Source organism: Urtica dioica, chromosome 8 (assembly GCF_054948205.1).
Source record: "Urtica dioica subsp. dioica isolate 48M chromosome 8, U.dioica_male_clone48M_v1_H2, whole genome shotgun sequence".
Lineage (NCBI taxonomy): Eukaryota > Viridiplantae > Streptophyta > Magnoliopsida > Rosales > Urticaceae > Urtica > Urtica dioica.
The window spans coordinates 8,548,908-8,574,007 of record NC_142763.1 but is presented as its reverse complement, the minus strand read 5'-3'; the positions used below and the strand labels follow the sequence as shown (position 1 = coordinate 8,574,007).

General features: G+C 37.4%; 5 protein-coding genes and 1 long non-coding RNA gene across 6 annotated transcripts; 3 read left to right on the top strand and 3 right to left on the bottom strand.

Moving 5' to 3' along the window:
- The first annotated feature begins 1,456 nt into the window (after window positions 1–1,456).
- On the top strand, window positions 1,457–4,919 carry NS2 (asparaginyl-tRNA synthetase 2). The gene is made up of 8 exons (XM_089621933.1): window positions 1,457–1,931; window positions 2,136–2,372; window positions 2,549–3,082; window positions 3,315–3,500; window positions 3,591–3,658; window positions 3,736–3,865; window positions 4,396–4,454; window positions 4,556–4,919. The coding sequence occupies exons 1-8, from the start codon at window positions 1,512–1,514 to the stop codon at window positions 4,737–4,739; spliced, it is 1,818 nt and encodes a 605-aa protein (XP_089478059.1). The 5' UTR covers window positions 1,457–1,511; the 3' UTR covers window positions 4,740–4,919.
- Window positions 4,920–5,650: 731 nt separating this feature from the next.
- Window positions 5,651–6,388, top strand: LOC149387844 (uncharacterized). The gene is made up of 2 exons (XM_089624450.1): window positions 5,651–5,912; window positions 6,008–6,388. Exons 1-2 carry the CDS (start codon window positions 5,724–5,726, stop codon window positions 6,275–6,277), a joined length of 459 nt encoding a protein of 152 aa, XP_089480576.1. The 5' UTR covers window positions 5,651–5,723; the 3' UTR covers window positions 6,278–6,388.
- A 300-nt stretch (window positions 6,389–6,688) lies between these two features.
- LOC149387843 (uncharacterized) lies at window positions 6,689–7,104 on the bottom strand. Its single transcript, XR_016300599.1, has 3 exons — window positions 7,037–7,104; window positions 6,815–6,967; window positions 6,689–6,745 (listed from the first exon to the last, which is right to left on the bottom strand). It is a non-coding gene; the product is annotated as an uncharacterized LOC149387843 (long non-coding RNA).
- Window positions 7,105–10,369: 3,265 nt separating this feature from the next.
- Window positions 10,370–11,283, bottom strand: LOC149387842 (receptor-like protein kinase-related family protein). The gene has a single exon (XM_089621934.1). The coding sequence runs from the start codon at window positions 11,249–11,251 to the stop codon at window positions 10,448–10,450; it is 804 nt and encodes a 267-aa protein (XP_089478060.1). The 5' UTR covers window positions 11,252–11,283; the 3' UTR covers window positions 10,370–10,447.
- A 2,813-nt stretch (window positions 11,284–14,096) lies between these two features.
- On the top strand, window positions 14,097–15,652 carry RABA5B (RAB GTPase homolog A5B). Its single transcript, XM_089621935.1, has 2 exons — window positions 14,097–14,654; window positions 15,182–15,652. The coding sequence occupies exons 1-2, from the start codon at window positions 14,309–14,311 to the stop codon at window positions 15,493–15,495; spliced, it is 660 nt and encodes a 219-aa protein (XP_089478061.1). The 5' UTR covers window positions 14,097–14,308; the 3' UTR covers window positions 15,496–15,652.
- LOC149387840 (lipase class 3 family protein) lies at window positions 15,623–21,846 on the bottom strand. The gene is made up of 14 exons (XM_089621932.1): window positions 21,407–21,846; window positions 21,212–21,321; window positions 20,233–20,295; window positions 19,947–20,148; window positions 19,652–19,756; window positions 19,437–19,567; window positions 18,772–19,339; window positions 18,590–18,655; window positions 18,375–18,451; window positions 17,840–18,121; window positions 17,201–17,528; window positions 16,949–17,101; window positions 16,176–16,697; window positions 15,623–15,985 (listed from the first exon to the last, which is right to left on the bottom strand). The coding sequence occupies exons 1-14, from the start codon at window positions 21,659–21,661 to the stop codon at window positions 15,794–15,796; spliced, it is 3,054 nt and encodes a 1,017-aa protein (XP_089478058.1). The 5' UTR covers window positions 21,662–21,846; the 3' UTR covers window positions 15,623–15,793.
- Between the last annotated feature and the right edge of the window lie 3,254 nt (window positions 21,847–25,100).

The window sequence follows — 25,100 nt, the reverse complement described above, 5'->3', positions numbered from 1 at the left end:
TATTATGTTGATAAAAATTATATTATATAGTTTGAAGTCATACATACACATATATATATATATATATATTATAGTTTTAATTAATAAAGATGAAATTCATTTTATATATTAGTACATTCTTTTAAAATCTTAACATATAAGTCATTTTCATTTACTATTTAAATTTGATTTTTTTAATTACTTAATGGAAATTAACGAAAATGTTACTTTTCATTAAGCCTAACGGAAATTTCACTTCCGTTAAGCAATGGAAGACACCAAATTGTCTAACGTAAGTGCCACTTTCAATAAGTCTAACGGAAATTTCACTTTCGTTAAGCAATGGAAGACACCAAATTGTCTAACGGAAGTGTCACTTTCAATAAGCATTTGTAAGGTACTTTATTGAAAGTGGCACTTTCATTTCCTTCCAATAGCCACCATGAAATTGTCTTGCGATGTAATTGTCAAAAAATAACATTAACGGTAGATGTGCAATATTTTAAAATATGAGGGTCACTGTTGGAAATAATCTTAGTTGCATTGAGGAATTTGTTTGTTTGTTTGTTTGTTATTTTGATACAACTCCTGATGGAAGATTTTTTTCACCACAATAAGAATATATGACATATGGCTCTTGAAAACTGATAGTATTTTATATCCCTGACGACTTTTTGTCTAATTTTCTAATATCTAATTCTTAGGTGATTATATAAAGGATAGCATATAATAAATTTGAAAGTAACACTTTAACTAAATAATCGATATATTTTAATAACTATTAAATTCTAACCACCATGCAAACTTCCTTTAGCACTCAAATTTAAATAAAATTAAAAGGAAATAATATATCCTGCTCATCCATAGATTTTATTATGAATTAAACGTCTAACTTTGAAATTTGAATATCAATCCAAAAGGCAGGATAAAACAGCAGAAATAGCAACCTTCAAATAATTTTTTTGGAAATTTACACAAATATTATTTATAAAATGCAACGTTTCTAAAACATAGAATAATTATTTCAAATCATTTAGAAAAAAAAATATTTATTCAAATTAAATAGAGCTCAAATCCAATCAATCAACATTAAAAAAATTATTATTCACAACTAAAAAAATACTACTCTCGTGATAAAAAAATTTAGATACGTTATTTTTGTAATCAGTTTTAAAAAATGATTAATAATTTATTAGACAAAAAAAAATGCCCAATGGCAATTAACCGAAATTTTAAAAATCCGTTGGCACTTGAATACCCAACTTTTGAAGAATACCAAACCTTTTTCCCTCGCACACCTCTTTTGTTTAGCGTCTCTGCCTCCTCTCCAATATTTCCTTTACCAAATCACATCCAAGAAACAATCCTTTTCCCTTATCCTTCACTCACTTGAGAAATCGGTTTCCTTCACAAGCAAGGAATCCCTTTAAAACCTACTTGTACATAAATAGCCCCCAAAAATTCCAACAACAAAACAACAACAACTTTCACAAACACTTTACAAAAACAAATAAAGCAATAAATCCATCATCATGGCTGAGCAAAAACCCGCCTCGATGCACTCCAAGTTCTCGAGCCGTGTTGTGGTCTTGAAAACTGTGCTCGAATCCGAGGAGTGGGTTGGACGAAGAGTTTTGGTCGGCGGATGGGTCAAGTCTTCGAAGGAAGTGATCAAGAAAGATCCGGAAGCCCTTGCACTGGAACCACCCACGACCACAATCGCGGAAGATGTTCAAACCGCTTCTGCAGAGCCAATGGCAACGAGGGACGTTTCTTGTTCGGAGATTCTTCAGACGAAAATCCCATTTATAAGATCCATAATAAAGATTTTCGGAGGCAACACTTACTCCGCTCGGGATAGGTTGGACGGGACGACGGCTTCCACGAAGCCTCAAGCCCCTTCTACCATTTTTTTGCAAATCGGCGACGGTTCTTGCGTTTCAAGCCTCTTGGTGATTTTGTCTACCTAATTGAATCCGTTTCTAATACATATTTATGAAACTTGAAAAATATAAAAACGATGAACAATTGATCATACTTACAAACTATTAATAAGCATGGAGATGGTACAAGGAAACAAGATAATCAGAAATGTAGCTCATATTATTATTATTATTTAATTTAACAATTTTGAGTGAGATTTGAAATGTGTGAAGGTTGTTGTGGAGTCCTCATTAGCACCCCCAAGCCTATTGCTGCCATTTGGGACTTGCATTGTGGCAGAAGGTGAACTGAAACACTCAACATTTGACGCTAAACATGCAATTGAGCTTAGAGTTGAAAAAATACATCACATCGGAACAGTCGAGTCCGAAAAATACCCGCTGTCTAAAAAGCGCCTACCTCTCAATTCCCTGAGGGAATTTCCTCATCTTCGACCCCGCACCACAACGGTATTTTTCTTCATTTCATTTTCGTGTAATTTTGTTTTTTTCTTTCTATAACCTTTCATGTGTTTTTTGATGCATGATCTTTCTATTTAATTATGCGTAAATAACGTAAATTGGATCAAGAATAATAAATAACTTTTCTTGGAATCAAATTTCATTTTTTTTCCCTTCTTCTATAGGTGGCAACTATAATGAGAATAAGAAGTGCTCTGAATTTGGGAGCTCACACATTCCCTCAAAACAAAGGCTTTCTATGCGTACAACTTCCGATAATCATATCTGCGGACTCTCAACCCGAGAAGTTCCATGTCATAACCACCTCTCTCAATACCAAGAGAGAAGACCAGTCAACGAAGCCGAGGCCCGAGGGAGTGAGCCTCGAGGCGGTCAAAGCCGCGGCGAGAGAGAAGAGCAAGATCATCGAGGACCTGAAGAGGACCGAGAGCAACAAAGAGGCTCTCGCGGCCGCGACTGAGGACTTGAGAAAGACGCTCGAACTCGCATCTCGATTGGAGGCCATGAAAGAGAAGAGCCGCGACGAGAACGCGTCTCACTCGGCTATCTCGGCTCGGTTACACTTGGAAAGCTACGCTTGTTGCTTGAGAAACGTGTACGAATTCGGACCGAGGTTTAGGCCTTCCAAGGCCGAGTCTCCGAAACAAGTGGCCGAGATGTGGACCGTTGAGATGGAAATGGCCTTCTCCGAGTTGGAGGTAGTTTTACGCTCAATGTTTTATCTCAAAATCAATTAGCTACGATATTTTAGCGTAAAAACATATGATTGTTTCATATATGCTCATTGAATAATTTTTTCCCCTTGCACTTTCCTTACAAAATTTAGAATTTTTTATTACTATTATCAAATCTGCTGCCCTGAGTGCAAATCCTGGCTCTAAAAGAAGTAGTTCACAATCTAATTTAATTATTTTTATTCCTTTTTCTTAGGACGCGATGAATTGTGCCGAGGACTTTTTCAAATGTCTCTGTAGATGGGTTTTGGAGAAGTGTTCGGACGATATGAAGTTCGTGTTGAAGCGAATGGACCGAACGAGTGTTGACCGTCTTCACTCGGTCATATCGTCTTCGTTCGAAAGAATAACCTATACCGAGGCATTAAATGTTTTGAAGAAGGTGAAAATAAAATATATATAACAAAAACATTAATAATCAACAAAAACAGCATCATTATCTTTGAAATTCATGTATATGTTTGATTGCCAGGTAAGGGATACTAAGAAAGTGGAAACGAAGCTTGAGTGGGGTTTGGCTTTGACAACAGAACAATTGAGGTATCTTTTAATTTATTAGGCCAATAAAGATAATAAACTTGTAATCATACATTGTATTAATCTCAATCCCGTTGCAGTTTTTTAGCAGAGGAGGTGTATAAAAGCCCTGTAATCATATACAATTATCCGAAACAAGTTAAGCCGTTTTACGCGCGTCTTAACAGTGACAAACGGACCGTTGCTGCTTTTGACATCATCGTGCCCAAGGTGATAAACGCTGCGTTTGACTGTTTTTTTTATATTTTTTTTACTTTTTTATAATAGTTTTGAGCAACGTGTTTGCTAAAATTCTTTTTTAAAAAACTAAAAATATAATTTTTCATTTTGAACTTAAAAACTAAAAGCATGTATTTTGGTGCTTTTAGAAACGTAATTTTTATGTTTATTTTTTTTTACATATTCTCTTACCCCACCGCTCTTTCTTTGTATCATTCAATTTCTAATGCCAACTATTTCTATATTCTTTTATCAAATAATTTTTCATAAATCATTTTTTACAATTGGTAAACACTCTTTTTGATAGACCTAAAAATATCTTTAAATTATTTATCATAAAGAATATGTCAATGTTTTAATTTTTATTAATTTTATCAAATACCGAATCTAATTATACTAAAACACTGCAACATTTTTTGACAACATATTTTTTTTTTTTTTTTTTTTAATCATAGCAATATCAAACTAGCCTTTCGTATAAAGTGTAACAACACTAAATATATAATCAAATTGTTGTGTAGATTGGGACACTGGTTTCTGGGAGCCAAAATGAAGAGCGTTTAAGTGTACTTAATTCAAGGTAGTGCTATCATTATTAATTTATTATCTTGAATGTTAAATTATGCCACATGAAATTAAGAGCTTAGCTCTTTTTTTTTATAAATGTATAATTTGTTGCAGGCTTAAGGAATTGGGACTGGTCGGAGAAGAGTACGAGCGCTATTTGGATCTCCGACGCCACGGGACTGTGAACCACTCTGGCTTCAGTTTTGCCTTCGATCTCATGGTCCTATTCGCCACCGGCCTCGTTGATGTCAGAGACGTCATTCCCTTTCCAATAACTCATGGAAAACTCTCCAATTAAAAAAAATAAGTCATCGTATATTATGTTTGGAGGAAAAGATTTGTGTAAATACATGTATATTAAAAAAAGGATTGGTTATTAGTAGTTACACAGTGGGACACGGATCCAGGAGACAAAATGATATATGGTAACTACAAATACAAAATACATCAATAAAAATATTTTATTATGATTATTTTACTTCTCTGAACTCAATAGTTAGATTTATGAACCATAAATGAGCAATTTATCGATACTATTTTCAGATTGTTTTTTTAGCGCAAACAACTGTTATGCGACTACGCGGGAGATTTGCTGATTTTTCTTCCGAGTTGTCGTTTGCTGCCAGTTTCTGATCACCCAAAGCCGTATTTTCCGTTTCGTTTTAATTTTTTTTTTTCTATTTGTTTCCTGTAATACCCATGAAAATTGACGAAAAAGGCCAAAAATTCTAAATTTTGGTGATTCGTTTCATAACAAATAATTCGGTAAAATTTTCTCATGAAAAAATAAATAATATTGCCATTTGAAAGTAATTATTTAATAAAAAGTTAAATTTTTTAATTTTTTATTAAAATAGTTATAATTACATTTTTTTTTTAAAAATCAGTTAGACATTTAGTCAATAAAAATATCGACTCTTTATATATAAGCTATTCACCCATCTCAAACAAAATTATCGACCGCGTTAAATTATGGATAAATTACAGTATTGCCCCCTCAACTCTATGGTGATTAACGATTGACCACCTGATAAATGAAAACGTACATCAGTGGACTTCAAATCCTACAATGTAACCATTAGCTCCTTCTGTTAACTCTTATCGACGGAAATCGTTACTTTTCTCGTGTTTTAAGCACGTGATGTGTGAATTTATTAGAATACCCTTATTCGAATGATTTATATAAAATTGGGGAAACAAAATTAGGGAAAGAACAGACAAAACAAATTCGCGTGCTAGGGTTCCCAAAATCAATCAAGAGGCGCGATTTCAATCGAGGAAAATGGATGGGAGTCAGTCTTGGAGCAGCGAAACGTTGAATCGTTCTCAGCCCGGTACAAACGATGAAGCTCAGTCCTCTGGCGAAGATCGTCGACGACCTAGTTGTCCGTGCGGACTGCCAAGCATCCAACGCACTTCGTGGACCGATGAGAATCCCGGGCGTCGATTTTTTGGGTGTTCTCGATATAAGGTATGTTATTTATGTTGAATGAATGTGTTGATCTTCTCTATTCATGGATTGGTTTGTGTTTATCTTCTCAATTCATGGAGTTTTAAATTTCGCAGAAAGGGATATGTAATGGGTGTGGGTTTTTAGAGTGGATCGATCCCCGGATGTGTAAGAGATCAGTTCAAGTGATTCCCGGATTACTGAGGAAGAGAAACAAATTAGAGCAGGAACTCGGGAATGGGAAAGAATTTGATGTTGCTGATGGACTTAACAATGTGGGGGAATCAATGGCGAATTGGGGCAAAATAGAAGCCGAAATCAAGAAGATGAAAGTTATGTTACTCATCATAGTTGCACTACTGGTGTATGGCATTCTGTTTAAGTAAGGCTATGTTGCCCCTAGGAATTGTACAACTGTTTTATATTGTATGGTTTTTTTTTTGTTTTTGGTGCTGAATGAAACAGAAATGGAAATTTGAAGCAGATATGTTTACATACGTAATAGGTTTGTTTGTTGAAGTGTAATATACTGAAATGGCAAGTAAGATATCGGTCACTCAATTTGAAACGGGAAGTACAAGATCAAATTAGAGAAAACATTGACATTAAGTGTACCTAATTAAATCAACATAATAGCCTTTCACACATATTCAAAAGGTCTATTAAGTATCAAAATATACCATACATAAAATAGTCATCAAGACCACAAAATAGTCATCAAGACCACAAAATAGTCATCAAAAGTTTACTAGACCACAAAATCTGCACACCAAAACAGACTTTTAGAATAAGACTCTTGGCAGCACTCCTGATCCTTGTCTTGGCCCCATTGTCGTGCGAATTCTCGGGCTCCTCTGCACAAACATAATGTATACAAATCACCACATAATAACATGGTCCAGAAACATTTAATGTTAACTTACCCTAAGGGTTTGGGAGGGCTGACTCGGTTGACTTGGAGCCTGTGTGGGTTGACCCTGACTTGAAGCCTGTGTGGGTTGACTCTGACTTTGGCTAGGGTGGTGTGGTTGACTCTGACTTTGGCTTGGGTTGTTTGATTGACTCTTTTGACGTCTCTGTGAAAACATGTAATAAACATTTGGATTAGGGACCATTTATTAAACAACTTAAGGTATAAATCTCACCAGTTCTTCCTGTTTTCTTCTGAAACAAGTTAAGGTGTTATGCCCCCCCTTGCCGCACTGTGAACATGAAATTGTCACGTATTTTCTGGAAACTCTAGTTGCACCACGTGGGATAACCTCATCATGTTCCACACGCCTCAACTTTTTTGGCCTTCCTGGCTCGGCTCTGTCAGGTGGTCTTGACAAGGGTGTTTTACATGTCTTTGGCCATTGCTCTATTGGATTCATTGGACATATTTGGTACTTGTAGGTGGCCAGAAATGTCTCCTTCTTGTAACATTCTGCGACATAGTCGACATGGTAATAAATTCAAGGTATAAAATTCAACCTTACCTTGTCCCATTGAAACATTCACACATGTTATTCAGTAACATGTCACATTTCAGTGTGGTTCTGAACCCGCTTCTGGCCCAGTGACTTGTACCTTTATCAACCAGCCACTCAAACGCCTCCATAGCCGCTGCCATCATCTTTGTCTTCAAATACTGACCCTTGAACACCTATGACAAATAGAATGTACAACCGGCATTTTAGTATCACATAAGCACAATATAAAGTCTTTAAATCAGATGAAATTATTAAGTATACCTTGGTGAAGTTACTTTGGAGATGTCTGGCACAATGTCGATGTTCTGCCATTACTGAACCTTCTTCCCATATTCCAGTCAAAGCCTCTTTTAGACCTTTCTGCTTGTCGGTAATAAAAGTCCAGTGGTACCCATTTTCTATGCTCAGGTCAATCTGTAGCCACTTTAAAAACCAAGTCCATGTTGCCTTCCCTTCGGATTCCACAACTGCGAATGCAATTGGGAACATGCCATTATTAGCATCAACCCCTACTGCACTAAGTAGTTGGCCTGTATGATGCCCTTTGATGTGGCACCCATCCAGACCAATGATAGGTCTACACGATCTGAAACCAGCTTTGCACGCCTCATAGCATATATACAATCTCTTGAACAAGAATTTACCTTCAGAGTCAACTTCTGTCTCAAATTCAACTGTGGATCCGGGGTTTGACCTCTTAATCTCTGCACCATAATCCCACAAAACCGCGTATTGCTGCTCATAAGTCCCTTGAATAGCTAGCTCAGCAGCTTTTCTTGTTCTATACGCCTTCATTCTCGAGCACTCCAATACAAAATCTTTTTGTACGCGACTCATGAAATTAGCGGCGGACCAAGTCTCATTATCTTGAAACTCTTGACAGTATGTCTTCGCCAACCAAGCCGATGTTGCAAACCTGTTCTTATTTGTCCGGGCACATGTGTGCTCACCACAGTATGTCTTGATCATCCATGTTGATGACTTCCCTACCACAGATGCAAAACAGACCCACTTACATTTAGGGTCCCTACACTCTACACGTACTCTGTTAGGGTCATTCTTTTTGAAGAACACTTCTTTCCCACTCCTAATTGAGTACTCTTTAATTGCTTCCTTAAATACCTTACCATTCGGGAACAATAAACCAAGCTTGAATTCTGGTTTTTGCATGTCAGTGTCGGGTCTGAATTCAGGAAATTTTGGCAACTTCTTCTTCACAAAGTCACGTGGCATCTTTTGCTCGTCGTCCTCACTGGATGAAACGTTACCCCCACCAAACTCGTCTTCATACTCACTTTCTTCATCGTCCCCAACTTCTGTAGCTTTCCCTTTATTCGGCGTCAATACATCAAGGCCAAGGTCAATAGCATCTACAACAACATCATCGTCACTCCGTTCGTATCCACTTTCTTGCTCACGGCCTTCATCATCATCAACCTGGTCTTCATCGTCTTCTTGAGAATCAATTTGCTCTTCATCAACCTGCTCTTCATCGTCTTCTTGAGCATGGACCTGCTCTTCACGATCTTCTTGAGCATGGGCCTGCTCTTGACGGGCTTCTTCAGCATGGGCCTGCTCTTCACGGGCTTCTTGAGCATGGACCTGCTCTTCACGGGCTTCTTGAGCATGGACCTGCTCTTCACGGGCTATTTCAGCATGGGCCTGCTCTTCACGGGCTTCTTCAGCATGGGCCTGCTCATTTTCTGTAGGATTTGGTACCGGGTGCTCGCAGTAGAGGTCAATTACTCTTGTTGTCTCCATTAACACCCCAATACTTCTAAGCAAATCATCATCTGTGTCAACGTACTCCATCTTTTTTTCACCTTCTGCAGGTAAGAAATAAAATGCTCCAGTATCGTATCCTAAGTATTTCTTCAACATACCATTTATTATCACAATTGACATCCTATCCAAGTCACAGTAGTCAAAGTATGAGACTTCCCCATCAACATATACCATCTCTGAATCCATAGTGCCACTGTGATGAACTTTAAAAGTAAATAGGGTCGACGAAGGATCTGAAAGACAAAGATTCCAAGAATCATTTAAGAACAACCATTTAATAGTCTCGAGAATAATAATTTAATGTTCCATTCAGAGATTGATTACGACCGGGGACCACTACCACCACAAAAAAAAAACCCTAACTCGGGACCACAACCACCACATAACCCAGACAAAACCTAGACAAAACCCAAAGTTTGGGACCACCAACAACTATTATAAAATACAAAATCGGCAAAAGCAATAACCATGGGACCACCATTACATATAAAACCTTACCATAATCGACTCTTCTCCTTTCATTCTCTTCAGTCGACGCGTTCTCCACTTTTTTCTTCACCGCCGTTTTAAGCTTCGTTTTCGCCTTGGATTTCGGGGCTCGGGTTTTCTTCTTCGCCGGGGATTTCATCTCCACGATTTGAATTTTTGTTCTGATAAAATGAAGAAGTTTTCGGGGGTTTTTTTTCATTCATTATTATATCCTTAATTACTCATTATTCAGTAAAATTACAAAACTACCCATGACATATTTTTCAAGAGACGAGTTCCGTCGATAAGTGTTAACAGAAGGAGCTAATGGTTACATTGTAGGATTTGAAGTCCACTGATGTACGTTTTCATTTATCAGGGGGCAAATCGTTAATCACCATAGAGTTGAGGGGGCAATACTGTAATTTATCCTTAAATTAATTTAACTCCTGATACTTACATATTTTTTAGAGAGGGTATCCTTTATTATTAAATATTATTTTACTCATGCGTCTCTCTTTGCATTTGCATTTGTATTATGTGCCATGTGTCTTGTTTTAGTTTTGACTAATTATTCTTAAAAGTTTCCTTCTAAATGAATTAAAAGCGACATGTCGCGCGATAATTTTAGAGATGACATGTTGTACCGCTTCTTGCCATTTTAATTTTTGATAACATACTTTCAGAATCATAAATTAAGCGTCCTTAGAAGACTGTCTTTACAATACCGTGATACAAACTTATTTTTCAACATCCATTCAAAGTTTCTTCAACAAAACCAAAACGCAGCCATTTTCATTTTTCGCCCACAATAACAACAATAATTCGACTTCATCCACGCACAACGGTGATTCCATGGCGACCCTCGTCGCCGGTCCGGTCGGTGACGGCGGCGGCGGCGAGAGGAAAGAAAAATGGGTAGAGCTCGTACCTGAGGTAGCAACTACTGTACAAAACCCGACACCCTTTCCGATCCCCACAGAACTTCGGAAGATTCCCGACGGCGATCGCCAAACACTGCGCGCAGTCCACCGGAGCCAAGTCGCCGGTGCACTGCCCGAGTCCGTACAGCGTCAAGAACTCCGACACCGCCACGTCACCCTTCCCGAGCCCTCCGCCGCCGGGCGCCACCGCATCCCGCCGGACCCGGCCCATCAGCGCCCCGAGCTTGGCGTTGAAGCTCTCCGCATCCGTCACGTTCTCCACGTTGAAGTAGTAGAGCGCGTACGATGACGTGTCGACTTTTCCGACGAAGTCGCCGGTCCTGTCGTGCCTGATGAAGCAGTAGTCGTACCAGATCCTCGCGTCGGCTTCGTTGGGGCACCGGACTCGGATCTCCGACGCGGCGGCGTTGAGGCAGTCCGAGCAGTCCTCGCGGCTGACGTCGCCGCGGCACTGGGCTAGGCCGTACGCTCTGTCTTTTTCTTGGCCGGAGGATGAGACGGCGTAGCCGGATTTCGAGGCTTCCCGGACGAGCTCGGGAAGTAAGGCTTTGATGTTTTGGGCGAGTTTTGTTTTGGCGCCGATTTCGGTGGCTTTGTTGCAGAAGTTTCCGAGAGGATCGGCACAGTTTGCGACACAGATCAATAGAGATAGAAAGACCGCAGCTTTGCTTGATAACATTTTAGACTTCATTTTTCTTTTTTTTTTACTATACTTTTAATTTCTTTTGTGCATGAGATGAGATGGGAAAGCTTTATATATATAATATATCCTATCATGCATGGTTATGCTGCTTTTTTTTTCTTTCTTTCTTTTTTTTTTTTCTTTTTTTTTTTATTAATGTCATGCAATATTGGATAATAGTGGGAATGCTAGTTGCGGATATTTTTGACCTTTTTTTTTTTTTTTTTTTTTTTGTATTTTCTTGTCACATGACCACATTGATCAGTCATACATACAGATGGGAAGAGTTGAATAGAATTTTCTACAATCAAAATTTCTCGAGTCAAATATAATCTTCAATCTTAAGAACAGTGGTGGTGCTTTAAATTAGAGCATAATCTACTACAAACTTGTATCCGCATTATTGGTGAATGATGGACAAACAAACAACCATTCAAATGTGTTAACTTACGGCATATCTTGCATGGAATTTTTTTTATAAAATATTTTGTCCGGGGTTTTAATTCTCCCTTTACACAAACGAATCAAACGACGATGAATGGATGTCGAAAGCGGTCATTTTTCTTTGTAACAATATTTCACTACTTTTGGTAGTTTTTTTACATGGAAAAAGGAAAAATCTCACGGACCAAGTCGCTTGAAATGCTGCATTTACAATCTAATCAATATTTTAAATATGTTTATAATTTAATCACATATGGTGACATAGCTTCTTTAATCATATAGTATTTTACATAATTGTCTCTAGTACTGTATACGTTCATTTTACTAAATTATGGTAAATGACTAATTTACTAAAATAAAAACCAAACATCGGTTAGTTTCTTAAAATGAAAATTTGAAATTAGCTAAATAATTACGGTGCTCTAAAAAAAGTCTAGTGAAACTCGAAAGTTTGGGCAATAACTTTTTTAAATAACAAAATTATACAGAAATGCCGACAAAAATTGATAAAAATGTGAAAATTCAAGAAAACTTAAAATTACATATTATTTTTTTGATAAACCAATACAATTTGCAGTCGATATTTTAATTTTTTTTTTCTAAATTTTAAACGGAAATACAACTCCCGTTGGAGTTTCCAGAAAATATTGCAATCAACAGCTAATCATCGGAAAAATCCGCACTTTCAATCTTTTTTTTACAGCATATATAAGAGGTTTGAATGAATAAAATCTAGACATAAAAGAAAATTGGGTCTATAATAATTGGCAGAGAGTTATCAGAGTATGCGGCGGTGGATGATTTAGAAAGCTCGGAATATAATTGGTTGACTTTGACAGTTTTGTTGCTTGCTTTGTATTTTTGTTCTTGACTTGGAGTCAATTCCACGTAGCTCCATAAGAAGAAAATATAGGGGCCAAAAATTTGAATTATGGCTCTTGTAATGACCTATCAAAGGGTACATATACTTGTATGTATTTGTTTGTATTATTAATTCATTTGCTTATTCCTACTCCTACACCACTAAACAAAATTGGGGACAAAACGTTGTGGGTTGATGGGTTTTCTTATGGTCCAAGGACACTTTTCTGTTTTGCAATTTGAGACGTGGTAAGAAATTTTGGTCATACATGTATGTTATGCCTAACGACGGAGTTATGTTTAATGATGATGGAATATGTCGAAAAATTCCTACTTCTTCGTCTTCAAACGACGGTTGGATTAGCTTCTTTTAACGTTATTGGATGGTTTGGAGCTCTTGACAAAGTTTGATTAACTTCAATGGCTTTTTTATGTGTGATTTTTCTTTTAAATACGTAAATAAAATTTTATAAATCTACGTTTCATCAAGTTTAATTTCGTTAAATATTAGTTTAAATTAAATTTTAATGGATTAATTCGATTCGATAAATATTTTTATTTTTTTAACCAAATTAATCATAAAGTTTTGGTCAACATTAACCAAAATTAAATGTTCAGTTAATTTTAACTTTAACCAATTAATTTTGCTACGAAAAAGAAATAAAAATAAAATAATGTAAAACCAAATAGGGAAAATAACACATTTATACCCTGTGTTTTAGTGAAATGTCGAGTTTAACCCTCGGTTTTCAAAAATGTCGAGTTCATACCCTCTGTTTAACTAAAATGACGAAATTATACCCTGAAATGAATAACATCGTCACAAATCTCCCTTTCATTGATATTATCTCGTATATAAGAAAAACCAAATCAAATCTAAATCAGTGCCCTAACTTACAAATTCTCAATTTTGAAATAAAAATAGCCTTAAATTGAAATTAAATAATAAAACCCATACCTCCTAAGAAATGACTTCATTCCGTGTTCGAATTGAAACTCTAAATCCTGGATTCTCTGTTCGAATATGCGATTTTGATGACTATCAACTATCGATGTTTACCTATTTGCCTCTTTCTGTGTTCTTCACGATTAAGAGACTGTTGTTTATTTTTTAGTTTTTAAATAAATTACATATATGGCGCGAATGAATACAGATAATTGGTGTTTATATATAAATATTATAGTCAACGTCAATGAAAAGTCAATAAAAAGAATAATCGTGACACTGTTGTCTATTTCAGGGTATAATTTCGTCATTTTAATTAAACAGAAGGTATAATTTCGTCATTTTAGTTAAACAGAGGGTATGAACTCGACATTTTTGAAAACCGAGGGTTAAACTCGACATTTCACTAAAACACAGGGTATAAATGTGTTATTTTCCCAACCAAATATGCATCTTCTGAGGCCGGGACCGTAACCGTACAGACCCGGATCCCGTGGTATTGGTGGGACCCGTATTTAAACCTCTGAATTAGCTATTTAACAAGATCTGTCTTATTAATGGTGTTTGTTAAAGACTCATTTCTCATTCCTTTATTTCTTTTCTCCACAAACTAGTAAAAGAAACGAAGAAAAAAAGACACCTCTCTCACCCTTTTGTCAACAAGCTGGTCAGTATCCAATTTAAGAAGAAAAAAAAAAGGATTATATAATAATAATAATCACGTTCACATACGCAAAACCCCGCCAATTACGCAGCGGTGAGCTTGTATTACAAATATAGACATAAACGTGATATTTAGGGAATAGAATCAAAAGATGGGGCGAGGAGGGGAAGAAGAGTCGTCGGAGCAAGAGGAGTACTTGTTCAAGATCGTGCTGATCGGCGACTCGGCGGTTGGGAAGTCGAACCTGCTGTCGAGGTTCGCGCGGAACGAGTTCGACCCCAACGCCAAGGCCACGATCGGCGTCGAGTTCCAGACTCAGGCGGTGGAGATCGACGGCAGAGAGGTCAAGGCTCAGATCTGGGACACCGCCGGCCAGGAGCGATTCCGCGCCGTCACCTCCGCCTACTACCGCGGCGCCGTCGCCGCCCTCCTCGTCTACGACATCACTCGCCGCGCCACCTTCGACTCCGTCCTTCGCTGGCTCGACGAGCTCACCAGTAAATCCATTCATTACCTTAAACTCTCTTCTTTTTTTTTTAACTACAGATAGTATTTATCTTTTTTTTTTTGCGAAAATTTGAGACTTGCATTTTCACGATCCCATTTCTTTTGGCTGTGTGGTCTGTCTTCGCGTCACGTGAAGCTGAGATTTTGGGCTCTTCTCTCTCAATCACATTTCACTTTCAAACATAGTAGAGTTTAGCTCCTAGGGCAGAAAATCGAGACTTGCTTTTTCAGGATTCAATTTACTTTGTATATGTGTATGAACACGTCTCTGCATTCAAACTAGTTGACAACTTGAAAATGAGAGTAGTTTTAGTTGAGGGCTTACTATCATTTCATATGGGTGGTGGTGAGAAATTGAGATTTCGCAACTCTATTTGGGTTCCGAAAATTCTGAACTTGTTTTTGCCTGGATTCCATTTTGTTTGTTTTATTTCTCAATCACAATTAGCTTCAATGAAACTTTCGAGGTGAATGTGTTTGTTTTTTACTGGTACATTGTTGCTCGATTTCGTGGCAGCTCATTGCGATACAACGGTGGCGAGGATGTTGGTGGGGAACAAGTGCGACTTGGAAGACATAAGAGAAGTAAGCATCGAAGAAGGAAAAAGCTTTGCAGAGGAACACAAACTGTTCTTCATGGAGACTTCGGCGCTCGAGTCCACAAACGTCCAAACCGCTTTCGAGATGGTCGTCAGAGAGGTTTACTCGAACATAGGAAGGAAAGTCCTCAACTCCGATTCTTACAAGGCCGAGCTGTCCGTCAACCGAGTGACTCTAGTCAAGGACGGCTCGTCCGACAAGAAGAGTATGATCTCTTGCTGTTCGTCGTGATCAGATTTGTAATTTACGAAAACGGAAGGAAAAAAAACCTCGACTCGTTTTGTTCTATTTATTTTCGTCTCATACACAATACAATGAAAGCAGAAGAAAAAAAACACTTGCTAGCATTATTCTACAATTGAAAAACTAAAAAGTAATTTTTTTTTTTCTATTTGGGAGAAAATTGCTGTGCTAGTGATAATTTACATGAATGGAAGGAATGAATAATGAGTGGTCACCTTTTGGGTACACCAATAATGTCTGATTGTAAAGATATATGTGAGTGAGTAAGCAAAAATGAAAAAGGGTTTCAGGGCTTCCTTAGAGCCGAAGCCGCTCCCATGACGACGGCTAACATGAGGCCAACGCCAGCCCCGAGAGAAGCACCCACCGCTGCCGACGTCAACGAATTCGCTTTCTCTTTGGAATCCCGTCCCGCTTTCATCGCTCCTTTTCCTCGTTCTCGCCCCAACTCGACCAACAGTCTCTCTCGGCGGAGTTCCTATACCCCCCAAAAAAAAAGGTGGTACTTGAAGTTCAGCAAACAATTTAGAAATCTTTACAATGTGCTTGATGAATTTGGGTCTGTGTCGAGAATTGAATCCTCGCCCAATCACCGACAAAAATCCTAGAATTTCCCCAAATTAAGACATTTTGTACAAATCGAACAAGTTTGCGAAACGGGTATTTACCTCGAAAGACGCTTCCTCGTGGGTCCTCAGCACACGGTGGACTAGGTTGCAGAGAGAGCTAATACCGTCGACTGGAAGGACGGTCTCTTTCCTCTGGAAAGGCTTCTGCACGAATTTGATTGGGGCGTATAAGAGCCTTTGAGCTCCCACCAGACCGTCGGGGCTCGGGTCCAAAGACAGAGATGCCGTGGCAGCGCTGTGTATGACGTACGGGCAGGAATTGATGAGCCCCGTCGTGCTCGGAGATGCCTGGTAGGTCTCGATCACCGCGTCAATCGCTGCTTTCTGTTGGTGAGCGCTGACCGAGAACTTGTTGGTCACCGCGAGGATCCAAGGGATTCCCAGTGATTTGGCCTCGTCAAGAAGAAGGCTCAGAGCTGGCTTCTGATGGGAAGCGTTTGAGTAGCGAGGTATTCTGTGTGATAGGTTGTGCACGAGGATGATCAAATCTGTCTTACGGTTGAGGTCACGAATTCCTTGCCATAGTTCGCCTTTGAAATGAGAGGCCTCTGTACTCAGTTCCTGCATTTCAGAATCAAAGACATTACATTGCAGATACTCTCTCTTTCTTCTCTCAAAAAAAAAAAAAAATACATAAAAGTAAACATTATATAAAGATCATAAATGCAACAGGTGAAATCGGTTTTCATAAATTGACACGAAAAAATTACATCAGCTTTTCAATTGTTTGACTTCAATTGGAAAACCAGAGCCAGTAAGCCAAGAAAAAGAGTCCATTGAAGAAGATTCCATGGGAGAAAAGTTAAAAGTACCTGCAAATTCACTCCAGCTGAATCACAGTAGTGCAAACCCCCGGAAATGCACTCGTGTATGTCTACCTCAGGAAGCAGGTTTTCAATATTGGACAACGCAGCTCTTCTTCCCCGAGCCAGTATCGCCTTCAAGAGACTAGTTTTACCAGCACCCTGGAAAGCCCGTCACTCAAATGAATCACCAATGAAAAAAAAAAAAAAACATAAGACGACGTAGTAGCACCAATGACTGAAGAATTTAGAAAGTCTTACGTCGAGACCAAGTAACCGCACTCTGCGAGTCCGTACGTGGACCTCCCTGGAGACCGTCGTGAAATCACTGGTGCAGAACACGATAAAGTCGTTTAACCCTTCTGGTCGGAGAGACTTTTCCATCTGAGACGAGCCTGAGTCGCTGTCACTGTTGAGATTCGACGGTTCGGGGTCGATCGATGGAAACACGTGCATAAATGCATCGGTCGACATTTGCTGCATCGGTGGGTGTTTTAGCGGAGCTCCGATCACGACTCGTATTTTTTGTAATTCAGGCTGCAACCCGGAAATCGGTGTCGAAGGGAATGACTCGACGGAAGTTGCACACCTGAAATGAGAAAATAATTATTTACAAATCGAAAGTCACTAGACTTAGACTACTACCCAATAAATTCGATTTTTTTTAAATAGATAATGTACTAGTTGTGTCAAATAATATATTAGTATATTGTATTTTGGCAAGCTTTTACTAGTCTGAAGCCAGAACATAATGCAGCAAAAAATTACTTCTGCCTAACTGGCTTTAAGTCACTTAAACATACTTTACACCTGTGTCGTGTGATGAACAAATATGTGAACCGAATAAATATCTTATGAATAAGAAGATAGGGAATGAAACAGAGTGACAAAGGACAATACCATTTACCATTCACTTGAGCGTTAACGATGTTGCATAGATGCAATCCGTACCCAGTTACATCAACCTTTAGTGGTTCGACATTCTTCTGATCAGGAACGCCGGTCCAGCCGAGAGGGGCGATTGAAGTGGCTGTACGAATCACTGGAGACTCAACAATATCCCCAAGCTCGACAGTGCCAGAAACTGCTAAGCCAAGCCACTGCTGTAGGTGAGGAAACTGTTGCCATTGCTCCATTCCTATGAAAGACGAGGAATCATCTTTCATGCACATATCGTAAATCCTGAAAGAATCGGGGTCACAAGTTAATCACGTTTTCAAATCTACACCTGCCAAGTTCTTCTCAAGTCTTCTTCTTTTGTGAAAATCCAGACAGTTCTCTTCCTTACTGGAAGTAACTAAGACTAAAAGCTCAAAAGTTTTTTCATATACAATTAACAGGCGCCACAAGGGACGATAAATATCAAGAGTGTGCAATCAGTTAGCATCGAGTTTTTTCATCGCAAAATGTGAGTTACGAAGTAGCTTCTTGTTACCTCTGGAAACGAGACCTATACGACCTCATCGAATGAGATTGAAAACGTTCCTTCAGTTCCACAATCATAGATCTGACCTGAACATATCTTTGCCAGAATAAAGCAGATAAAATGAGAAATTATACAAGCTCTAGCACTGGAGCCAAGTCATCAACATGAACAAAACCGCACGCATTTTAAATCTTCTTTTGCATGCATAAAGGATAAGTGCTTACCGAAGTCAATTTTGAGTACTCTGCATCTGATAGAGATTGCACCGATGAATTTTCCAGGAGATAAAGCTAGTTTAAATACAGAAAAAGAAAAAAAAAATGATATAATTAGTCGAAAAAACAGAAAATAGTGAACTATTGAAAGAATATTTGTCTTCCAGCTACTCTTAATTTTTTATACATACCTCGCCAAATGGTACATATGAAGGTAGGTAAGGCACTCCACCCCATTTCCTACCATCTCCGCCCTTGGCGGTGCTGCTCTTTTGTTCAGACTTTCCACCCATGGAAAGATCTTGTAACCCTTTACCGGTTTCAGATATCGGCTTTAGAGATATTCCATCGGAACCTTCTTGTATTTCAAGAGACTGAGGTTCCCCTTCTTCGTCCTCAATTAAAGACGCTGCCGCTGAGTCCGACGAAGAGATGGCCTCAACAGAGCCACCGTTTCTTTCTCTGAATTTGCTCAAGTGTCTTCTTACACTATCCAATGGAACAAGCCTAGAAAGTCTCCAAAAGGAGGTCTGTACGGGTCCTAGGCCAATAACCAACCGTTCACCTTTGCTGTCTTTTGATTTATCTGAGTCCTCGCGTTTTGAGGTGGATAAATCATTCGTTCCGGTTACTGGAAGCACAGATGGAGGCTGTGCGTTGTAATGGTGAAAATAAGCCGGGGAAAGAATTCGGGGAACTAAATCTTCTGGAATACAGTATGTTTTGAAATAATGTTGCCAGCCTTCTCTATGGACATAACTGCATCGAAAACAAACATCCTACTAAGAGAAGAGAGACCAAACACACAAACACCCAAAAAAAAAAAAAAAAAAAAAAATAAGACGAGGACACATACTCTCTTAAAGCATCGTTCCCGACAGGAGGCTGGGAAAAAGTTATACATTTGACTTGTACACGTTCGTTCTCTTTTGAGGACGAAGAAGCGGCAATGACCCTCAATATAGCAAGTGTAGCTAATGCAGCAACCTTTATATATAAACGGGAAAATATATAATAAAAAAAAAATTAGTTACTACTTAAACCCGAGCATTTGAATAATAGCTAACTTACCGCACCACCAAGTGAATGACCACATAACACAAGTCTTCTCTTCTTCTTCTGGGCAAGCCTGTACAGCTCCAGAGCAGGAATTCCTTTAGCACGAGCGAGAAATCCCTGAGAATAATAATATAGAGGCAAAAAAAAAAAACGTCAGAATAAATTTCGTTATTAACATTGATTGAAAGCACAGAAAAGTTTGTGTTAGAACTTTAAAATCATTGCATATGTAAATAGAACAAGTAACAGTTGAATATAATGTAAATATATATATCAATGTGTGTGTATACAAGATCCACTATCTTACCCGATGAGCAGCTGGTTTAGGTTTAGACTTGTCGTTTAAATCCTTAGACTTTGACTTCAAAGGATTCCACACCTTTTCCACATTTCCTTTTTGAGATTCACTAGGATCAGGTTTGTTATTTTCGGTGCTAACATGTTCAAGGTCATCCTCATGGTCATGGAATATAGCACCTTGCAGTATATTGGCGTCAACCATAAAGTCCCTATGTTTTATACAAATAAGTAAATCGTGTTATTAAGAAAAAAGATAAAGGTAAGGGTTTCAGAAGTTAATCTATCTTACTCACTTGTACTGCTTAGTTCCAACAAAGGAAGCAAACAATGTATCACCAGACTCAGCTAACAAATATCTGCAATTGATGCAATCGAAAGTACGAGAACAGTCAGATTACAGTATTGTAATAAGCACGAAATTTTCACAATTTGTCATAAGATGATAAGATTACCAATACCAAATTTCCAAAGATTCAACACAAACAATCAAGCTGCTCCAAATTTCCCAAAGGCCAAAGGTAATTACTTTCTTGGACATTGTAAAGCAGTAAAAAATTTCATAAGTGTGCAGTAAAAAAGAATTACATTTAGGTTATCACAAACCCCAGGATGTAATCTTTTCTCAAATTAACAGCAATATTCAACTAGGAAATTTCAAAAACACTTAATTTTCTCATTAAAATATGTAATACAGTAAGTTTCAATGTAAAAACAAAAGTGAAGATCTTCTAAAACCTGAGGGATATATGAAACACTGGTGCAGAAGTGACCATGGTTTTTTTTTTCCTACAATATGACACACACGTGAATTCTAGCTTTCTAACATTAACCCAATTAACAATGTTTTTCAAAATATCATTGCAAAGAGTGAAACTTTCAAGATCGACACATGAAAATTCTAGCTCATAGGACTTGACATCTTTAGGCAACCATTTCAAAGAGTTCAACTTTAGGCAACCCAGCGCAGCGCGATAACAATGCATTCAACACTGAAACATGAAATAATCTAGCTATCATTGCAAAGAGAGAAACTTTACATGAAACTGACACTGAAATGTGAAAGGTCTAGAAGTAGGCCAAGCCTATTAACAGCCATTGCAAAGATAGAATACTTTGCACATGGAAGAAATGAAGATTCAAGTAACAAGGTTATAAACCAAAGATGCCTCTCCAAAAAACTATCGCAAGGCCTCGAAATTCAAACAGCTAGGGCACTAAACCACCATCAAACCTAAGCAAGAGTTCTCAAAGAAACCCTAAAAAGCGACGAACCTGTGAGGGACGTGATCGGAAGAAGGCTGAACGCGGTCGAGAGAAACAACCTGGCCGCCGAAGTCCGCCTTGAATTTATTCACGGAGCGAACAAGCTCCGTAGAAGGCCTCTGCGAAACGAGAACAAGAACAATCAAGAAACCGTTTCCAATCGAAAGAAATCGAATACACTCTTTCTCTGTTTATCTAACGAACCTTGTAGACGCACTCGGAGAGGACCATGGAGCAGAGGAGGTCTTGGAGGTCGGAGAGCGACTCGGCTTTGAGGGAGAGGCAGAGATCGGCGAGCTGGACGCGGCGGCGATCTTGGAGGCGCTTCCGTTGCTCTCTGTCGCCGGCGTCCCACGGCGGCCACTTCATTCGCCACTGCAGTGGGCCCCACGAGACCTTCATCATCTTCGCGCCCTGCGCCCGGACCCACGCCTCCACTCGGCTCTGTATCGCCTCCATTTTCGCCGGAGATCACCGAGCCCCGACCACACCACGATTTTCTTTCTTTTAATTTATAATTCAATGCAGAATCCTTTTTTCTCTAAATTACGAATGTTTTGTCATAGACGAGACAGTTTCTTTTTTCTTGCTTGTTTTAGTTCGATTTTATTTTCTTTTTCTTTTCTTTTTTGGAGTAACTAGTTCGATATATAATCCCGATTATAGATTGAAAATAATATTATATTGGTAAAAGTGATGAGTTTTATTTATTATTGTTTAATTTTATTATTTTTACGTGTATTTTTTTTAAATATGGGTATATACTTTACAGAGACAGATATTATATTTAAGGAAAAATGGCATGAACTAGCCGCATGACACTCTATATTTAAACGGTATAGAGTGTAGTTTGTGTGTGTAGGGTATTTCCGTGTGGCAAAAAGAGAAGCATATGCCACGGAATCATAAAACGATTTATTATAACCTTCGAATAAATGCGCATAATTTTTATTAGAATTTGGTAGAAGTATAACACTTGTAATCGCATATTTAAAAAAAAAATTGGAAACTGAAAAATAAAAATAAAACTACAATAAAACTCAAGAGAATAAATGACATTTAACCAGGAAAAGCGTCACTTTTCTATTCAATACTTTCATTAAATATATTTTTAATTAAGAAAATCTCTAGAGTCGAATCTCTTCATGCAACAAATGGCAACAAAATACGAGCAAGACTATCTGCGTCAGTAAATATGCTAACAATTGAATTTATCTACTATGTATTCTCTCTTCATTGATATAATCAATAATACATTTTTTGTTCTAAAACAAAATATACTAAAATTAATATTGTTTTCGAACAAAACAATCACGAAAAATAAAAATAAAAGATTATTTGAGCGTTTATTCCGATCAAATTTATTTGTGTATCTCATAAAAGCTTAGTATAAAAAACAAGTATGAAAGATATAATAATTAATATAGGAAAGAGCGTAAAAGTAATAAAAAAATTAAAAAAATAATTTCGATTACACTGGTCAAGCTCATTCAAATAAGAACACAGATGACGAGCTAGAAAAATGGAGGTATATATATATATATATATATATATATATATAGAGAGAGAGAGAGAGAGAGAGAGAAAGAGTTTTCGATAATAATAAAATAACGTGCAAATTCTCTCTTAATGAAGAAATTTATATTATGACGAGATGTGAAATCCTCGGAGATACGTATTAACGACCTCATCCTTCATTGTCTCGTCTGCTGCCACGTCACATTCTCGTTTGAACGAGCTTGGAAGAAATCGTCAACTCTCCGAATTTATAGGCGAGATTGCTTCTCCCACATTGACTCCGACTTTGTCAAGATTTGTTATGGAGGTGAGTCGAGCTCGTCGGATCATTTGGGTCGGGCCCAAATGATTTTTTTTTTACTCGGTAATAATTAAATAAATTTGATAATTAAATATCGAAAATCAATTATTTAATTTATTTTCTATTGAATGAGCCATTCTGATATCGGATTAGGCGACCCAACATCCGATTTGTATTTGGACCGAATTCTACCCCTACATCTAACAGTTTAGATCTGATTTTCCTTTTTTTTCAATGTAAACAAGTAAACTATAAATTTCATCCATTGATCTCTAGTCCAATTTTGTAGGCAAGTGTTCACAATTATTATAGTTGAAATCACTCCTTCCAGGATAGTTGTAGCAACTGGTAAAAATAATGTCAATGTAACAAGTCGATAAACTAAAGTATATCAATTTGTTTCCGTGTTTCTGCCATTTTCACTCAAAATTATCCATTTATTTTTATAATGTAGATCGTCTCATTCTAACAAACGTTAATGAAGGACATTTTATTTTTTTAAAAAAATCAATATCCTTAGGAAATATCAAAAGAAATCTTACTTCCGCCGCACCCCATCAAAAGTCGTCGAAATCTGCACGCTTTTACAATTCGTTGAGCCAAAACGACAACGACGACTTGGAGCGATTCTCGTTGGCATAGGTGTGGTCCACGTCGTCTCTCTCCCTCTCCGATTTTCGGATTTTTTTTTCTTCTCGAATAAAAAAAAACTTTGTAGGTTTATAACACAGACTTGAACTACTAGCAGCGTATGTCGTTATGTCAAATAACATGTCGTTGTCCGTGAAAGTTGACGACATCAAACAGTAAAAACGACAATATTGTCTTCGTCAGCCGCAGAGCCACCAACAACGATTTTACCGGCGACTTTCGCCGATTTCTTACGACATTTGGAACCTTGAAGAGAATGACGGTAACATATGTTAAAGCAACATTTTCCGCGCAAGACAATTTTTCATTGGCACATTGCAACATCAATGTTGGAGAGCACTACAAACCCACTATAATTATAGTTTTTAGCTTTAGTATTAACAATTAATCTAGCTGATCTTTCAATTTATGATATACCAATATTTTTAAAATAGTATAATGTGACTTCTAATTTATTAATTAAAACTGAGTCTCAATATGCTTTGAATTAGGTTTTATGACTTTCAGTATTTATTAAAACTTAAAAGAATCGCTTCACAATAAGCTTCTAACAGTGTTGGAGGGAGACCCATGTGGAGACCTGACACCGTTTAACATCTTGTCCTTCTCTTAAGAAAGCTTATTGATCCATTCTACTTATTTTTTAAAGTCTATCTTAATCAGATTATATTGTTTTAAATGAATAATAAACCTTGATTAATACTATTAATGCTATATGTTTCTAGAATCAAATGTTAGGTTCTATAAAAACAGTGAATTGGAAATAAGTGTAGTTCTATAGATTAAGTAGCATTTAATTCCGTGTAAGGAACCCCCAAAATAATTTATAAGAAATAATATAAACAAGGCAATCAATGAAAATTGATAAAATATGAATATTTCATAATCCAAACTTAATGAGAATTGTGATGATTCTAAAACTATGATCATTTATTTTATTTTATTTTTTACCCAAATCTATTAATTGCTTATAATTATAAAATTATGACGAAGTTTGCAAAAAACACAATTATTTACTGTCATGTTTGTCAATAAACATAATTAGTTATTGACAAGTTTATTAATAAATAGTCATATTTTGAAATTAAAAGCAATTAATAATGTTTTCATAAAAAAAAAGTTTGTGATTATTCATAAATTATGACCTCCTCAATACTTTTGAACCAAAATACAATATGTCAAAATTAAACAAAAGTATGGCTATCTTATATTTGTTGGTACAAAACTACCCTCAATGAAATACCATTTTCTTTTATATTTCGTCTCTCTAGTTTACACATGATCGTCAATAATCTACATTATTTATTGACATTGTCGACATTACGATTATTTTTGGAAACCTAGAAAATCTGGAGGAAAAAAAATATTCAAGCAAGCCAAACGAAAATTAACAACTACACATCCGAAATCAATCTCGTTTCGAGCATC

Excerpts from the sequence above, each read along its gene's own strand:
- NS2 (XM_089621933.1), top strand. The coding sequence starts at position 1,512 with ATGGCTGAGCAAAAACCCGCCTCGATGCACTCCAAGTTCTCGAGCCGT. Across the intron at positions 3,659-3,735 it reads TTGACAACAGAACAATTGAG|TTTTTTAGCAGAGGAGGTGT; the intron begins GTATCTTTTAAT and ends ATCCCGTTGCAG. Across the intron at positions 4,455-4,555 it reads TTAAGTGTACTTAATTCAAG|GCTTAAGGAATTGGGACTGG; the intron begins GTAGTGCTATCA and ends AATTTGTTGCAG.
- LOC149387844 (XM_089624450.1), top strand. The coding sequence starts at position 5,724 with ATGGATGGGAGTCAGTCTTGGAGCAGCGAAACGTTGAATCGTTCTCAG. Across the intron at positions 5,913-6,007 it reads TTGGGTGTTCTCGATATAAG|AAAGGGATATGTAATGGGTG; the intron begins GTATGTTATTTA and ends TAAATTTCGCAG.
- LOC149387842 (XM_089621934.1), bottom strand. The coding sequence starts at position 11,251 with ATGAAGTCTAAAATGTTATCAAGCAAAGCTGCGGTCTTTCTATCTCTA.
- RABA5B (XM_089621935.1), top strand. The coding sequence starts at position 14,309 with ATGGGGCGAGGAGGGGAAGAAGAGTCGTCGGAGCAAGAGGAGTACTTG. Across the intron at positions 14,655-15,181 it reads CTGGCTCGACGAGCTCACCA|CTCATTGCGATACAACGGTG; the intron begins GTAAATCCATTC and ends ATTTCGTGGCAG.
- LOC149387840 (XM_089621932.1), bottom strand. The coding sequence starts at position 21,661 with ATGGAGGCGATACAGAGCCGAGTGGAGGCGTGGGTCCGGGCGCAGGGC. Across the intron at positions 19,340-19,436 it reads GGGAACGATGCTTTAAGAGA|TTATGTCCATAGAGAAGGCT; the intron begins GTATGTGTCCTC and ends TTTTCGATGCAG. Across the intron at positions 18,122-18,374 it reads TATAGGTCTCGTTTCCAGAG|GATTTACGATATGTGCATGA; the intron begins GTAACAAGAAGC and ends CGATTCTTTCAG.